Source organism: Chironomus tepperi, unplaced genomic scaffold (genome assembly GCF_022539635.2).
Source record: "Chironomus tepperi strain 1889 unplaced genomic scaffold, CSIRO-AGI_Ctep_v1 contig_73, whole genome shotgun sequence".
Taxonomy (NCBI): Eukaryota; Metazoa; Arthropoda; class Insecta; order Diptera; family Chironomidae; genus Chironomus; species Chironomus tepperi.
The window spans coordinates 1,681,686-1,700,037 of record NW_027226195.1 but is presented as its reverse complement, the minus strand read 5'-3'; the positions used below and the strand labels follow the sequence as shown (position 1 = coordinate 1,700,037).

The 18,352-nt window shown below is 31.3% G+C and overlaps 1 protein-coding gene across 1 annotated transcript in view; it reads right to left on the bottom strand.

The window, feature by feature from the left end:
• Positions 1-8,862: 8,862 nt before the first annotated feature.
• Pdfr (Pigment-dispersing factor receptor) overlaps positions 8,863-18,352 on the bottom strand; it is a 37,063-nt gene continuing 27,573 nt past the window's right edge. Inside the window, exons 5-12 of the mRNA XM_070653730.1 lie at positions 18,113-18,216; positions 17,811-17,904; positions 17,687-17,734; positions 14,152-14,328; positions 13,983-14,096; positions 13,629-13,898; positions 12,305-12,465; positions 8,863-9,352 (exon numbers count right to left, since the gene is read on the bottom strand). Coding sequence (XP_070509831.1) covers positions 9,223-9,352; positions 12,305-12,465; positions 13,629-13,898; positions 13,983-14,096; positions 14,152-14,328; positions 17,687-17,734; positions 17,811-17,904; positions 18,113-18,216 — 1,098 coding nt within the window. The 3' untranslated portion in view covers positions 8,863-9,222. The remainder of the gene's footprint in view (positions 9,353-12,304; positions 12,466-13,628; positions 13,899-13,982; positions 14,097-14,151; positions 14,329-17,686; positions 17,735-17,810; positions 17,905-18,112; positions 18,217-18,352) is intronic.

Below are 18,352 nucleotides of genomic sequence, written 5' to 3'. Positions count from 1 at the left end.
ACAGATTCAATGAAATCCAGCATCAGACCAGAATCAAGTTAGCCTGGCGACGGATTTTCGACCATTCCCCCATCATGTGCTTTCCGGGTCATTTCTTAAAAAATTGGAGGCAATCTTCCTCTTGGGAACAAACAATTCTTAATCTACAGATAATTTACAAAAGAACGTGACTTCTTTGAGTTCATTCCAATCAGGATTAAGGAAAGGAAAATGAATAATCAACTTCATAATCTTGAAAAAGCTTGTGGAACTGCTGATTAAAAAATTTCAATATTTCATAACAGCAAAACAAATTTTGTATTGTATGGACGGTGGTGTATCCATGCATTTTAATAATTTATTATGGACTACTTCCTTCCGTTAGTATTTTGTAACAAAAATGACTTGGATTTACTTTTATCAATAAAGAGACATCCGATTTTGGAATGGCAATGACTTTAGGGTTTTTAAAATCTAGAAGAGGGTCTTAATAGGTCAGCTAAAGCAATTTAAAGTTGTCTACTTAACCAAATACTAGATTTGCTGAGATGAAGACAGTGCCAAGCTCTAGACAGTGCCAAGCTCTAGACAGTGCCAAGTTAGACAGCACCAAGTTCAAGACAGTGCCAAGCTCTAGACAGTGCCAAGCTAAAGGGTACCAAGTTAGACAGTGCCGATTTAGACAGAGCTTAGGCAGTGACCCGCTGTACATTGCCTAGACAAAGGCATAATACAGCTAGACATCATTCCAAAGGAACCAATTAGACTACTCTGCTTGTAAATTGTCATTTTTAATCAGCAGTTCCACATTCTTCACTAAACATAATGATTTGAATTTTTGAGCAATTATCAAATAAACAATAAATCTTCTTTGTACCTATTTTTTCTTGCTATGTATCTTCCACATTACGACACTTCCATTTTGAACTTTTTTTAATAACAAAAATATGAAAAATATTTCTTTAAAATTATTTTATTATTTTCTCAAAAATATGTATTTGACCTCTCATATATATAGTTTCTAATCTTATTGATTTATAAATTAATTAAATTCCTCTTATACATCTACTGAAGGTACATTACCTGACAATTCACGTTTTCAATTTACTACTGAAAAAATTATCGACAAATTAAAAAAAAAAAAGTCAAAACGTGTGCGGAATTTGCTGTCGACGACTTTATGTGTGTTGATTGAAAAAGGAAGGTTTAATGGAAGCAATTATTTATGGAAACTGAAACGGAGATGCTGGGAATGAGTTCAATGGTTTGAGTGTCTATAAGTCCAGATTAGACCTCGTTCTCATCGACTAATCCCGAACAGCATAATGAGTTCGCTTTGCTTTGGTACTTGGTATTAGCCGCGAGACGTTAAGTTGCCCTGACCACGTCATTAAGGCTGATTTCGACCTAATTTTTCCTGAATATCTATATCCCAATTTTTAATCTTCGCATCTATAGCAGTGGTGGACAATCTGACACTAGTGTGTCACTAAAAATGTCTGTCCACCACATCCTCTATACCAATGCTGCTCAAACTATGATATATGACAAAATACAACCTGGTTATTGCCCTAAATTTAAGTATGTAGCATCTAATTTGTTTTTTTAGAACTAAGTTCGAACCCAGAAGCTTCATGATTATTGCAACGACTACTTAACTATAATCAGACATAGATCTTGAAGTCGAGTAAGCTCATCGCACTCCAGAGCTGCCCACATGAGCTTACATCAGCTTACTAAACTTCAATCTCTATCTATGAATAAGTAAGAACATTAAAAATGCAACCTAAATCTCTTTATAACCAAAAGCATCAAAGCATATGTGTAAAACAATGCATAAACTATGCATTTCAATCAAAAGACACAATCTCAGATTACCATACAATGTAGCATCTCATATTCCGCGACCTCATTATTTAACCTTTATTCCCGATCCGCGTGGGGGTGTGTCAACAGTCTCATAAAGTAGCATTATGTCATTATAATTTACAGTGGTGTGGAACCTTTTGTTTTTCATGGGATATGTTGATGGTAAGCAAACCTTAACTAAAGATGAAATGGCATAAGTGGCCCAAATGGTAGAGCGTTGACCTTACGTGCCAAAGGTCCCCAAGGTCATGTCTAATTTTCTAAGCTCTTTTTCCATTTTCAGCGTTCTAGTTACGAAGTTCGGTTCGTGTGTTGGGTGCAGTATTGAGGTCTTTGGCATATAAAGTGTCTCCACTGCTAGATAAACAAGGATATACCAGTATTTGGATGACTTTCCTTACGAAATCCTGCATCCGACAGGTCTATTGCTAAGTAAATTGCAGGATACATCAGGTTTTATGACGTACTCGTGTCAATGCAATGTGCAGAGCTTGCAAGTGGTTCAGATCCCACTGTAAACTGTAGGTCTAAAGGGTATGGTACAATAGATTTAAATAGCAGTGCCTCAAGTTCATTAGGCTGGGCCGTTCAAGCATAATATTATAAACCTTTACTGAAGCCGAACATGACGCACGGTTCATGGAATTTCTATTTGTGTGTCGTGGCACACAGGTTTCTCACCACTAGGAACGTAGCCAGGGGGCCATTGGAGACACAGGCTCCTCCTCCGAGAGTTGGAAAACCGTTTATTTTGTAAATTTTTTTTAAATTTTTTAAAAATTCAAAAAATAACGGTCGGCCCTAGTAAAGTTTTCTGACAACGCCTCTGCCCACCCCTGGTTCTAGCAAGAAAAATGACATAAAATTACACAAAATCTGTTGTAATTTCCTCTTAACGTACACACGCTTTGACTTTCCATTCTTTACAAAAATATAACAAAAAAAAACTTAAAATTGAATTAAAAAAAATGTTTTTACGACAAAAGTTAAGCTTCTTTCATGCTCACGTTAATCGATTTTTTGGCAATAATAAAAAAAAATTGTTATTTTTGTGTTAAAGCTGCAATTTTTCTTTTACTCTACGGAATCTCTCATCTTATAAAAAAGATTAAAGTTTTGACTTTAATCACATCGATGCAATTTATCAATTTATTTTTCACTATAAATCACACATTTGTTCTGAAATTAGAGGAAAAGAGGATGAAAAAGAGAGAAAAAAGAAGAATTTTTTTTATGAGTCAAGCAAAAAATGAGATTTTTTTATTATTATCATCCATTTACAATGGCATAAGTTGACACACATATGTCCATTGACATGTTGGATAACATTTTAAGGAAGAAAAAAAAATATGTCAATTAATGAAAATGATTTAAAAGCAAAATAAATGAAGAATATTGTGTGAAAAGTGTCATTATGAGTTCGGGATGCTTTAAAGTGAAGTTTAAGCTTGTTGTATGTTCATAGCATTAAAGGTCGTATGGTTATTGCTAATTTTCTTAGTTGGCAATAAAGGAGAATCAACATTGGCTGGTAATGATAAATTAAAATCACGTCATTCCTTAAAAATAATAAGGTCCAAAAATTTCTGGATAGTATGGGAAACTGGGATCGGTTTTTAGAGTAGCCCGTCCCAGAAGACTACATCGATTTTTAGTTTGAAGATATGATACCTTAGGGTTCGCTTGAAAACGATCTAAAAAAATGATCTAAAATTGATTGAAATGGAAAAGATTCCCATATGGAATAGACTATGATTAGTCTACCCTATGTCTAGTTATAAATTTGACAATTTGTAGAGATGCCATGTTTTAAACTAGACTTACGGTCGGATAATGGAGCATTAAGAAATTACGTTACAGTAAAAATAGCAATTTGAGACTCCCTATCCCAGTGGAAAGCAAAATCATGCACCTTAACATGTACTCCGCAACAAAATAGTGATCCCTGACCCTCACTAAGCATTAGATAATTTTTGAACGTTCCCTAATTGCAACTCGCTGCAACCGAGATCAGTAATTTGCTAAACTTACTATCTTAAATTGATTTATTCTACCATTCCTTGTTTAATGTCCAATCTTTTCACTTAATGACTGAAAAACGTTGGTATGTACTTACAAATCCAGGGAAAGTTGACCCACCCCCCATTCCAAAATATTATCTAAGTCTCTGATTGACAGGACTTTGGATGCTCTGACTCTTTCTCGATTCCTGTCAACTCTTAACTAACCCCTTCTTAAAACCCTTAAATTTTTTGATGAAGATCGTAAATTTAAGGAACCTTCAATAGGTTAATTCCAGAGTTCGGTCAAGAACCAACTAAACTGCATTTTCTGAATTTAAGATGCACAAGCCAGCAATTTAGGACTGTACTTTTCAGCTCGTCCAAGGCTGCAGTCCTGCAATTTTCGGACGAACCTTAATAAATTCAGAATTCCTTCCTGCATATGCAATTCTAATCTCAATATTTAATTTATAAATGAAAATAATTAAAAACTCATTGTCAACTTTTAATTTATCAACAACAAAAAATTTAATCAAATCATTACACAATTAACAAAGTTGTTTCTCCTTTATCATCATCGCTACGAAGAACTCAATTAAAATTCAAACATTCAAAGCACATTAGAGACTCATTTTTTCTCTTCTGTAGTATTTCAAGTTGCCTGCTATACTCTAACAAAATTAAAATTTCTCTCTTTTAATGTTTCAAACAAAAACAATAATTAAGTCATCTTCCGTGCATAAAATGGAAGTTCTATTTCTATTCTATGAGTGCACTGTACCTTTTTTGTTTTGGGGTTCTTACAAGAATTGTGTCAAAAAAAAAATGTTTCATGTCTGATTTGTTAAAAGCATTTAATAAATTGTATGCAATCTATTCTACTTACTCTTTAAAAAATTGATAAAGCCAATGCGAAAGTGCAAAAGAAAAATCAAAGTGCAAAATTTTAGTTTTGTCACAAAATGTCTTTTTTTTTACAAAATATTCTTTTTTTGGGGTTTCAAAATTCAAATTTTTTCAAAAAAACCACTCAAAAAATTGCTTAATTTTTCCAGCAAAATACATTCAAAAATCACAATCAGAAGTATTAAAATTTTAACAAAATTTATGCCACAAAACACAAAATTAAATTTTTTTTGAAATTAAAAATTTATCAAACAAAAATTAAATTGAATTTTAGTACAGTGAAAATAACACACATAAAACAATCACCGCAAAAATGTTTGTGATGAAGTTGAATGGAATGCAAAATATGGAAATGGAAATTTTATGGAAATTATCCATCTAAATGCTCCACAAGTAGATCCCGAGCGGTGAATGATTAATATTTGCTTTTTTATCAGGGGCGTCTGCTTAATTTTAGTGAGGGGCGGGTTCATCTCTTTCTTCCCTTTTCCATGACACGACACAGACTCCCATGACCTGACATAGACTCCCATGACAACAATAATCTATATTTGATACTAAATTCAATTTTCAAGGATCATTAAAAATCGATCAAGGATCTGATAGAGTGACAAGATAGCTTGGTGTATTCAATCATTTTGGTCTCATTAAACCCAGAATTTAGGGTTCACTGCCAAAAAGATGTCAAATATCATAAAAATATTAAACAAAAGTTAGTTTTTCCCCCTTAGCTTAGAGACTGCATTGGGGATGTCAAAACTCTCCCTTGCTAGAATTTTCGTGAAAAATTCAAATTACGTAAAGACGTGATTGCACCATGATGGGTGTTTTAGACCAAATTTCACAGCGAAAATTGTAATTTGCCACTCTTTGGGTCAATATTACCAGAATTCTAATGTGAAAGCACCATCACTATAGTGAAAAAAAGGTAAGTCCAAACTAAAATAAACTGCACAGAGTCCGGACTCTAGTAAATGATGCGCCATTTTTGGCCGGATTCTTGGTAGCATAGCTCGAAGTCTCTTCGAAGTATGTATGGAAAAGTCGACTCGACTCAACACAAAATGAAATTGACTTCGAGCTCTGCTTTTGGAGGTATATGAATTACTCCTTTAGTACCCTAAATTACATTTCAAGCCACTATTCATTATTAATCATTTTTTCACAAATTTGAAGACATTTTCTTACGATAAGCCACCAGCTTATAACTTAAATTCAGGGTAAGAGTTGTTCAACATTCACCAGTGTACCGCTCGGGATTGAACATCATAATTTATGTGAAAACTATGGAAACTTCCATAATAATTATGCGAAAAAAAAAGTTTCAGAAACAAATTTTCAACTCACCTGGTGTAAAAAAGAGACATTAAAACGTAAAGACATAGTATTTAACATAAAATGTGCAAAAGATAAGAAATACATAGTTTTAAAAATATGAGAAATAAAAGCGTTTGGGAGATTTTTTTGGATGTTATGTAATGGTTAGAGTTGATATTCTAGAAATTATGCAGTTTTGGAGTTGAAATTGATTGATCCAGAACCTGGTTAGCGTGAGTCAAATCTGAAGTCGGACTTTATTCAATCTAGACATAAGTCAGAGTCACGGTATCTTGGAGTTGGATTATATAGCAATTTAACGCCATGTGCTTTCCAAAAATCAGATCTAAATACGTAGTAACATAAAATGACTGAATTCCCAAGTGGCAATAGCAAAAATTCAAATTGATGCTACAGCAGCACGACATATTTGCTAAGGCATCGCTACGTCATCGTAACAACGATAAGACGCGAAATTGTCTTGCATGACATTGTAACAGCTGACTTGGACCAATTTTTACGACAAAAATGCTAAATTCAGCGGAACTACAGTTCGATTCAGAATTTAATATGGATGAATTAACATCAGTCGACTCAACTGCATATAATAATTGACTCAACTTCTAGTTCTTCTAAATTGTATTCATTTAGCCTTTATGTTTTAACAATTTAGTAGCTAATGCTATTCTGAATGAGAAATTCAGTCAAAATGACTGATTTACAATTTTGGTTTACGTCACCAAGCACACTTATGAGACCTATAAACAGTCCAAAAGTCAAAATTGACGTTCAGTGCCCTGTTAGCACCGTAATGACTGTTTCTGGCCCATTTAAACTGTGAAAAATCAAATTTTCCCTAACATGCAACTCATAGCACTTAGACATACATTACATAACACCCAAATAAATCCCCACAATTAGGATTGATCAAAAGCAACAATCATCAAGTAATTTACAAAAATAATTTTATGACATAAAATAGAAAGACATCAAACTAATATTATTAATTCATCATCAAGTTTTTGTAAAATTACATTTTCTCATTATTTTCGCTCAATCCGTTATCAATTTGACCATCGATGATCTTGTTTTCTACTTTAATTGAATTGCCACTAATGAAGTAAAGTACGCTGGAAGGACAGAAAAGAAGAAAAAAAAGTAGAAATTAAAAGACGGCAAAGAAAAGTGAAAGTTTTTGGTGAAAAAAGTGAAAATGTAAAGCCATGGAAATTGGAAAATGTAAAGCACGGAGAAAAATGATATAAACACACATGAACATTAAGAGTATGAATGAATAAAAAAATAGAAAACAAGATTTTCAAGTCTTTTTTGAGGTTTTTCATCTCTTCTTTATACTGAATTTTTTTTTTCTCTCGTCTTGATTCATAACAACGACAACAACATTGATGAGACTTTTGAGAACGAAAATGAAAATTTTTTTTTATTTGTGCGCGATTAAGCATAAATGATGAAATTAAGGAAGAAATTCCATTTTAATTTACACATGCGGATTTTGAATTTAGTGACATTTAAAATGTATTTTTGGGAGGAATTTTGATTCAAAGGTTTTGAAAAAAATTTGGAGATAGGATAAGAGGTTGAGTTTGGAGCTAACAATCTACACAAAATTCTGGAGGACAATGATTTAAAACAGTGGTGGGTAACCTGTGTGCTGCGACACACTAGTGTTTTGAAAATATCATGAACTGTGTGGCTTCAGTCTAGGCTTATCACTAATGAGTGCCGAGAAAAATAAAAGGTTGCCCACCACTGGTCTAAAATCTCATTTTTCTCATGGACAATTTCATCAAATTTTCTTGAACATGCCTCAGTTTATTAGCAACATAGCAAATGCATTTGGTGCTAGAGTCTTAACCAAAAATACAATCATTTACAAGATTTTACCGAATTTTTCAATTTTCTCAGGTTCGAAACTTGAAGCACCCATCTATCATTTGCTATGCCACATATGGAGATACACACATGTCTATAAAGAAGCGTAGAGCTAAATCGTAGTTGATGTACTATAGTCGAATATAATAGGCTGTTATAAATAGTCGAATATAGTAAACAGTTTTAGTCGACTAAAGCTAACTATAATAGTCGAAAATAGAATATCGTTGAAGTCGACTATTGTCAATTATTAAAGTCGAACGTAGTAGATCCTTACAGTCAAGTTTACTCTACTTTAAAGTCGATAGTCATAGTTGTTAGTTATTGCCAACTATAGTCAAATGCAGTAGATCTTATCAACTTTGTAGTCGACTATAGTCAACTATCATAGTCGTATGTGATAGATCGGTATAGTCGAACAAAGTTGATCGTTATACTCGACTCTAGTCAATTATTGTAGTCAAATATAGTCGATCGTTTAAAATTTTTCAATCGAGTTTAGTCAATCGAGTTACAATCAGAGACTGTTATGGTCGATTAGTCAACTAGTCTAGTCGAATATAGTAGATTGTTATAATCGGCTACAGTCGACTGTTATAGACGATATAGTAGATCGTTATAGTCGAGCATAGTCATGACTAGTTGATCAACTGTCAAAGCTGATTTTAGGAGACTTTAACAGTCATAATCGACCAGTTTTATTGAACTAGCTATAGTCAAATATAGTAAACTGTCAAAATCGACTATAGTCAGGCTTTGAGTCGACTCTATTCGACTATTTGCCCCAACTACTAATTAACAAGAACAACAAAACTAAACTCATAATGTAACTGTAACGAAATAATAAAAACATTTTTCTGTGTGAACAAATAAAAAAAATTTATTTAACATCGAATGAATAAAATTTATCTAGAATAAATTCAACAATTGTGTAATAAAAATAGAGACTGTACTTAAGTATGTATGTATAAACATTCAAAATGACACATCACACTAATGAACTGTATATTATGAAGGAAATCCTGTTAACATCTAAATGTCTGTATAATTAATTATATACATAAAACAAAAGCTAATGAAATATGTTACAATATACAGAATTGATTTTTATATTTTTTGCGCACTTTTTTTCTTGGTTTTGATTTTTGATCAAATTTCATTTTGTTTTTTTTTTTTTGATTATTCTTATATTGTGTGTTAGTATTTATATTTTATTATAAATTTTATTGTGTAGTTGACATGGATATGGACAAAATTAATCGGAAATATCAAACACAACTGACTCTGGTTGTTCCACTGGCATCTGATTGATTTGCTTTGGCGAAAAGAATAGTCTTATCCAATTACTTCGCATTCGTTGCGTGCCTTGCGACTGTTTGTTTGGTCTGTAATTTAATTTTTGGGGTTTTTTTAGAGTTGGTGTTTAATTTGTTTTGATTTGTTGAATTTATAAATTATAGAAAAAAAAGATTTAAAAAATTAAATTAATTAAATTGAACTAGAAAACTAAAAACTAATTTTAAAGAATTCTGTGCAACAACTATGCAAGCTTAAAATTATAGACAAATTAAAAATTATATTCAAGTAGACAGGGGTGAAGCCAAGGTGAAGCAAGAAAAGGATTGAAAAAGGTTAGACATTTCGTAACATATTAAAAAATAAATTGAAATTTTGTGTCCAATTTGATGTGAACAAAAGGATATTTAAGATTGATTTTAGAAAAATTAGAATTTTGAATTTTAAGTAAAAATTCCAATCTTCAAATTTAATTAAATTTAAATTTTACCTTTTCTGTGTTAAGAATTTGTATTCTAGACAAATTTATACGGTTTTTAAAATAATTTGAAAAAATGCAATTTCTCTACAAAAACTTATGTTGTAGAACTTGAAATGAATTTGCAAAACTTTACAAATTTTTGAATTTTTAAAATTTTTGAACTTCAAAATTTTTCATTTTTTTTTTTTAAGTTTCAAATATTTTTGAATTTTTTCTTTGAAATTTTGATTTTCTTATTGTATTAAAATAAAGCTTTGAATTTTCAAAATTTCGAAATTGTGAAATTTTGAATTGTCAGATTATTGAATATTTTTGATTTTTTAACTTTCAATGTTTAAAAAAAAATAGTTTTTATATTTTTTTAAATTTTAAATATTTTTAAAATTTGTATTTTTAAAATTTTTAGATTTTTAAATTTTGTGAAATTTTAAAATTTCAAAACTTCATAATTTCAAAAGTTTTAAATTTTAAATTTTTAATCTTTTAAACTTTCAAATTTTAAATGTTACGATAGTGCCTGATTCTTAATTTTAGACCTTAATTCAAACAATTTCATGGAACAACCCCTGCCTATCTACACCTAAAAAAATCTCAATCGATCTAATTTTCAACCAACAATCTTTTAAATTAAAACAATTTTTCAATTTTTTAATTGAATAATTTCAGATCATAAAAATTTCTCATGCGGTACATTTACCCATAAAAGTTTATTTTTCAAAGTAGGAAATAATGAAAATTCCTTAGCTTTAACTTTTTCCTACAAAAAAAAAAACTTTTTTTTTCACTCAACAAAAGCAATAAATAAATAAGAAGAACCACTTCTCAAGGCATATTTATGGATATTTTTATAGAATATTTTTAATAATCTTTAAAGCCTGTGTTTACAGCCTTGCGGGATTTATATGATTTTTTTTTTGAAGCCGAATAAAGTTTATTACAAAAGCATAAATGCAGTCTGCTTCCGTTTACAAAAATCATAAATCTAAATTTGAAATCTTGTGCATATATTTGCAAACTGGATATTCTGGATATTATTAAAAAAGGAAGCTGTTTTATTAATACTTAATATGATATGTTTAGAATATGAAATTAAATTTCGACCAACACTACAAAAACTATTGTGGAATAATAAATTTTGCAAACTTCTAACTATCCTAAAATTTAGAGAAAAAAAAGGTTTGATTTATGCAGGAGATTAAAAATTTACAACTCTAAATTGCATGAATATGCATAAACTGATTTAAATCAACGAGAAAATTTTAAATTTCAAATTTTATGGAATATGTTTATGTTTTGTAAAATAGATTGAATTTAGTCCGGTAGCAATTTTGAATTAATTTTGTAGTTTTAATTTTTGAAGTTGGCTCTTTTGAAATTGATTTGAGTAAATTTAAATGAAGTGAATTTGAGAATGAATTTGAATTTGAATTTTTTCCAATTTTTGACTGAAGTCGACACGAATTTTGTATGGAAAACTCAACTAAAAAAAAAAAACCTTTAGCTATTCAGATCTTTAAGATCCAGAGCTGCGCTAAGGCGATTCGCGGCTAATGATTGTTTAACTCAAGTCGACTCAAATCCAATTTTAATTTCGAGTTGATTTTAAGCCACGGTCAAACACTATTGTAAATATTTTGAATTTTTGCAATTTTTACATTTTATTTCAAATTAAAAATTGAATTTTCTTCAATACTTTTAAGCAAAATTTGAAATAACTTTAACATCTGATCAATTTTGGAGATATAATCTCACAAAAATTCAATTTCAATTCAAATCGACAGTAAATCAACTCAAAAACTCATCAAATTGACTTGAACTAGTTCAAAGTCAGTTTGAAAACTGAGCTGACTTAAATTTTCGAATTCTAAATTTCAAAAATTCCAAAGTTATCATGAAACTTGCAAAAAATTTATTTATAAAATTTCGAGTAATACATTTTAATCGCAAAATCGACATTACGTCGGTGTGGTGATTAAGAATTATCGTGACTAAGTCTCGGCTTTGATGAATTTTTGAGATCAAGACCGAGATCGAAACTGAGATTGAAATCAGAATTACAAGAGAATTCTTCAATGTCTCGGTCTCAAGATTTTCCGAAGTCTTGGAATCGTTCTCGAGAATCTTAATTTGAAAGAAAATTTAGTAAACCTTTTGACATAAATATTCTTAATTTTCTATTGATTGATCATTTACAAATCTCAGTCCATCCCCTTTTGCAAACAATAAATACCAATCTATAAAAGTTAATAATGCAAAATTAAATTTCAAAGAAATTAAAAGAATTTAGTTCAAACACAAAACTTGAATGAACTGATATAAAAAAATAACAAGTCTTAATCGCATTTTTATAAAAAAATAACTTAAAATATTCAATATCCGCATTATAAAAAAATTAATAAAATTTCAATATCAGGAAGCTGCATAGCAGAGCACATAGCTTTAAGAACTAAAAATAATATTCACAAGATAATAAAAAAAATTAAAAACTTTTTTCATTTTTTGCATGCTGAGTAGATTAAAAAGTACACAACTATAGTAAAATTCAGTTGATTCCACTCACTTATTAATATTATGAACATTCAATGGCTGTGGCACTTGTTGCTCAGTATCGGCAGCAGTTGGATAATTACCAGAGAACATTGACGGCCGTCTCATTGCCCAATCGTGATGTCCACGTAATGACATATATACACTTATCGACTTAAGTATCGCAGTACGTACCTTAAGACAACAACAAAACAAAATAAAAAGAAATTAAATTAAAATGTGGACTTACAAGTAAAATGTTTTAGTTAAGGATATAAAGGACGTTTACCCAGGAGAAAATCTGTGAATAGAGGGAGATTTAGGCAAAAAACTGGCAAAATGGCCAAGTTGAGTAAGATTACGCAAAGACTCACAATTTATTAATTCAAATTCTAAGAATCTTTTTTCCAATCGACAACCAAGCAGTTTCAATCTCCAATTTAAGGCTTAGAAACAAGACTCAAAAAGGCTGCATCAACGGTATTCCATACTTGGTGCTTTTGGATCCAATTTTGCAGGACTTTGGGTGTCACGACTCCAATATTTTGGGCGTCGCCCTTAACATTGGAGTTGTCTCAACTCTGATTTGAATGAAATGTCATCATACCGTCAAGATTTCAAGCTTGGATCAGTCTCTAGAGCACCCTAGCGCGCCATAACCTTAAACTGAAAATCGATGTAACAACTTATGAAGTGTCATCTAATTTAGGGTAAGATGCATTATGTTTTCTTAGGAACTGGCTCAGTCCTAGACAACAGTCTACTGTTAAGCCATGTTGCTAAGGGTCATGTGATAGCTCCACTTAATGTAACTTTCATTTCTGACTTAGTAGAGTGTAAATTATGCATAATTCTTGCATCAGACATCATTAAAAGGAAACCGTGGCTGACAATCCTTCTGCTTGTCTAGCAAAATAAGTATGCGATCTAAAACCCACTAGTAATTTGCATCCTTAAAGATCATATCGTAATTTCTTTGAATTTTTTTGATACTTTTTCAATAATCCTGTATTAAAATGGCAACAACAATGAATCTGCGCCTCTATACTTCCCAAAAATGTAAAGACCAAAGGAAAAATCACTTTTTCTGTTGATGTCATTTAAAGACAATTCCAAAACAGTTCCATAAAATGCTAAAAACCTTCTATTGTTACTAAAACAGCATTCTATTTTAAAACAATTTTTAATTCCAACTGAAAAATGTACACGCTCATTGTCTGTTAAGATAACATTGTAGTCCCTCCCAGCTGGAAGTATCCAGATATAACTTTTGAAACAGAAATCATACTGACCGACCAACAGACACAACAATACAATCCAAAAACAGCGAAAAACCATAAAAAAGCCACAAAACTTACCTCGCCATTAAGGAAGCAATAAATCATAGCTATAAAAAATCCTTGAAATGACGTTAAAAAGTGCGTTCCATACGACCATACAGCAAATTCTAAAGGCGACTGATCTAATGGAGAATTCACCATATTTAACATATTTGTTATTCCTAACAATGGAAGGAGAACAATTGCCGCTCTCACAGCTTTTCGTACTTGTTCCACTTCACCCGTATGGCTTTGTCGGAGCTTCACAACAAGAACTCGAATGATATTTAGTAGAAATATAAGATTTAACTGTGAATGTTGTGGATATGACAGAAAGAGAAATAAGATATGGATATAAATATTATGGAATATTGTGTATTGTTGATGACTCACTATGATAACAGTCAGACGAGGTCCTTCCAGTATCCAATAATAAGGCGTTAAATTATATCCAAACCAGCACTTTTGATTAACTTTCTGCACAGCTGTATATGCTGCCCAAATTGTCTAAAAAAAGTTTATGTCATAAATTGTCCGTACTTTTTTCAATTTTATCTCTTACAGTCATGATGATGGGAAGTCCCCAACCTATGGATGCATATAGATAATGCGGAAAGCGTCCCTGAAAAACTGTCACAGTCACAACATTGTGTAGATAAAGGCCCTCAATAAACATCCATAAAAACATTGCCGTACGTGCATATTCGAGAAGGATGTATGATCCCTCACATAAGTATGGCTGTAAAAAAAAGAGACATCCAAAAATTTATTATTAAAGCTTGACGTTGCACGTTGGTATGGTCCAAAAAATGATATTATGTAAATGATAAACAAAAAGTTAATTAATGACATAAATAAAATTGAGATATTTGCTTAATTATAATGCATAACAGCATAAAACTGCATTAAATTACGGCACACGAATTCCTGTAGATAATTTCATAACAAAGATTATACGTGCGAGATTATTTGTTTGGTACATTCACGTATTTTCTATTAAATTATGAAACTGTGATATAATAATTAGAAGCAAATATTTTTTGAAATTGTGGAGGGGATGTTCACTTATTACATAATGCTCTTTGAGGGAAAAGAGAGGAAGGTGACATTTTGCTACGCAACAAGCTATGACATAGAAATTATGTTTTTGATGGTATGACTCTCTAAAAGTCTAAAAGTCAACTTTCGATATCGAGTTACGTAATAAGTGAACGGCTCCCCAAGAGAGGATAGATTTAGATGGAATTTTACACATCGCTTAATAAATTTGGACCAACTTTTGTTCCAATTATTGAATTTATTAACATTGTTTAATATTAGATCGGATTGATTTATAAATTTGTCGATTATATGGTTTTCTGGAGAATCTTTTATGAAGAGTAGCGGCATATCACATTATGTTTATTTTTGAAATTTCAAATCAATATGCCAGTTTCAGTTGTGTTTTCAAAAAGGCTGGGATTTGCTGATCAAAACCATTTTTTGGAAAAATATTCTTCAATTTTCTGGGTTTTCTTGAGTCTAAATTCCAAGTCTTAAAATCGAGTCTAGACAGAGTTAAAGCCGCATTAACTTATCACCCAAATTGGCAGAAGCTATTGAAAGATAGACCTGTCTACAGACGTTCTTTAAACGCGGCAATGGGCCCTCGGGTGCACCAGCCAAGGAAGTAAGAAGTAAGTAAGCTTATCACCAAGATGAACCGCGAAATATAAAATGTTGTAAACCACTTTATTAGAGTTTCGGCCTATCGACCCGAACAAATCAGGCTCAATTTCTAAGAAAATCTAAATAGTTGGATTTGGGTGCTTTTTTCCTATTTCTAGTCACCATTTTAAGTTGACTTCGAGTCGACTGGAAGTTCAATTTATGTTTTTGACATCGAGCTCTGTACTTTAGTATAGAACTTCCAGGTGAGCTTTGAATTTGTGGGATCAATCTGACAATCAGAGTTTTCAGATAGGTGTTTTTGGAAAGAGACTTAGCTGTATAATACGGTAGCGTTTGCCTTAGTCTAGGCAGGTCTAAGCATTAATAATGGTGACGCAAAAAATGTCATTAAGGCTTGCCTAGCTGAAGACAATAATCTGGTTTCGATATTGTATTGAATAATTACTACAATTTCCTAAGAAATACTCACTTAATTTCAAGAACAAAAGATTATTTCCCTAATAAATAGCACATACAAATTCAAGGACTACAATTTAAAGACCACAATCATTTCATTGTCATGAACAAGTTTTAATAAACCAAACAATGTAATTCCAATAGATTTTTTTCTCATCAATAATAAAACTTATCAAATGTGTCTTAATGTAAGCTTTAATGGCATTTTCAATTTCAAGTTCGAAAGGAATTAATTTTCTATAAAGATTGTGGTTTATTGGAACTACAAGACAATGGATACAATGTCCTCGATTTTAATATAACACTTTGCTATTGACAGTTTAATCGAATATTGGATATTGTTCTCCATAATGACCTCGTTATTGTCGATTGATGTTAAAATCGATTAAATTTCTAAACATTTATTGACTAATTTGGATGTCATGTGAGGAATTTTGATTGGACATGCTGTAGATATGTTTGAATTGAATTTTCGGGTGGAAATGCTGGGAAAATGCTCAATAAAGTCATGAAAACTGATTCCCATAACTATAAAATTCCAAGAAAATCTGCAATAATTCTGATATTAAGCATCAATCCACATAATGATGTAATGAATATTATCATAAAATTCAATCGCAAATTCACAATTTCTGAATTCTCAGTACATGATTCACATTATAGATTTTCAGAATAATCAAACCAGACCCACTCACTTACATTTTCCAAAGATATTTAAAATTCAAATAAATATTTATCGTTCAGTTAATTGAATATGCAGAATAAACGCTTAAAAATGTCTGTACTTTATCGTTAAAATGATAAAAAAGATTTTTGAAATTGTTTTACAATGGAAAATGCAGTGGGATATGATTCTTTTGAGAAATATCTTGTCATTTATGTTCAATTGGTATGAAATAATCAACTTAATATGAAAGCAATTTCTTTGATTGTTGAAAGATGTTTTAACAGCACAAAATGTTTGCCAGGACACCTCTACGTCGCCGTTTTAAAGATAAAGCGCAGAGTTGCCTGATGGCAACATATCAATCCTTTTATACAGCAAAAATGCTTCACGTCCCATCGTGTCACTTTGGAAGTGTTCTTGTGGTTTTACTAGGAATTTTTAACTGCTCTAAGCCAGTGTGTTTCAAACTATATGCTGCGATAGACTAACTATGTTACCACGAAGGTTTGCCGAATTCCAAAAAAGGTTGAACAGCACTGTTCTAAGTCAGTTTTAACTGTGTTTATTCAACTAACATTATGACTTCTGATTAGGGTATTCAATCTATATTACTAAATTTTCGAAAGATTTTCAATCCCCCAATCCTCAAATTGAGAATCCGTCCCTATATAGACAATCCTGAGAATGAACAGAATAGAATCTGAAGTATCGAACCATAAATAGGTAGATGTATCATATCATGAATAAAGTTTCTATGGCCGAGGGGTTGGACAATAGATCGGATATCTACAATTTTCTCTTTAAGGGATACATGAGTTCGATTCCTATCAGAAGCCGAAGCTTCTCAATCAATATTTAGAGCAATGGTAGACAACCTACTTCTGGACTACCTATTTTACACGATACTCTCGAATATAGTCTCAAAATTGAGCATCCGTAGAAACACTGATACTTAGAATTGAGTCTACTCAAGAATATTCTCATTTAGGTGAGCATGCTTATATGTCTATTTGAGATTGATGTGCCTTATGGATACTTTTGTATGATATGATGTGCCGAAAACATTTTTTCAATGCTAAAGGGTCCCGTGACTATAGAATGGTGTTCTTGTCATTTTGGCAACAATTCGTACAACATGATACAGTGCCTCAACTAGCACACGTAACCTACAAATCACTCAAAACAACCCAAAAATTCATTTCAAGTAACACATTTTTAAAAAAACTCAAAAAAGTAAGCAAATTCTCGACATTCATGCAGTAAACACCAGTTATTAATAAATCAACAAAACACAGATCATTACCGTATTGTCTATTCCATGACTCCTCTCATCACCTGCTCTTGAAATTGCCTGTTTAAAAATAAAATAAATAAGAACATCCATAAATCATATGAAATTTTTTCATTTTGTATGTAAATAAATTTACCTGATCTACATACAGTATTAATCTTATGAGGACTTGAATTACCATAGCAATAAATAAATTTTTGTGAATTCTCGTTCGATTATTACGAAGGCTTCTAAAGATATTTTTTATGGATTATTAGGGAAAAAAAATGTGGAAATGGAATCAGATTTTTCGTGGAACTGGCACATTTGAGAGAAAGTTAATTAAAATTTATGGTGCGGATTTGCGATTTAAATCCAATTTTAGTTGCTGGAAGCAAAATCCACACTTCAAAAATCGTAATTAAAATTCCTCTAATGCTGAAATTCTAGGAAACTCACCGAAATCGATAAAATATGATAAGTGATACAAGTAATGCTAATAGAGAAATGCTTAAACCAATAATCTCCATCGTTCGCGTTCGCTCGGCAATTTTCATTTTAATCTGTTGAAAAATAGTAAAAAAAAGAATGTGAAAAAAAAGATATTCAATAATGCTCATCGTTGATACGGATCGTAATGTTAAAATATGCTGATGAGTTTCAATGTGAAAAAAAAAAACTTTTTTATTATTGCTCTCA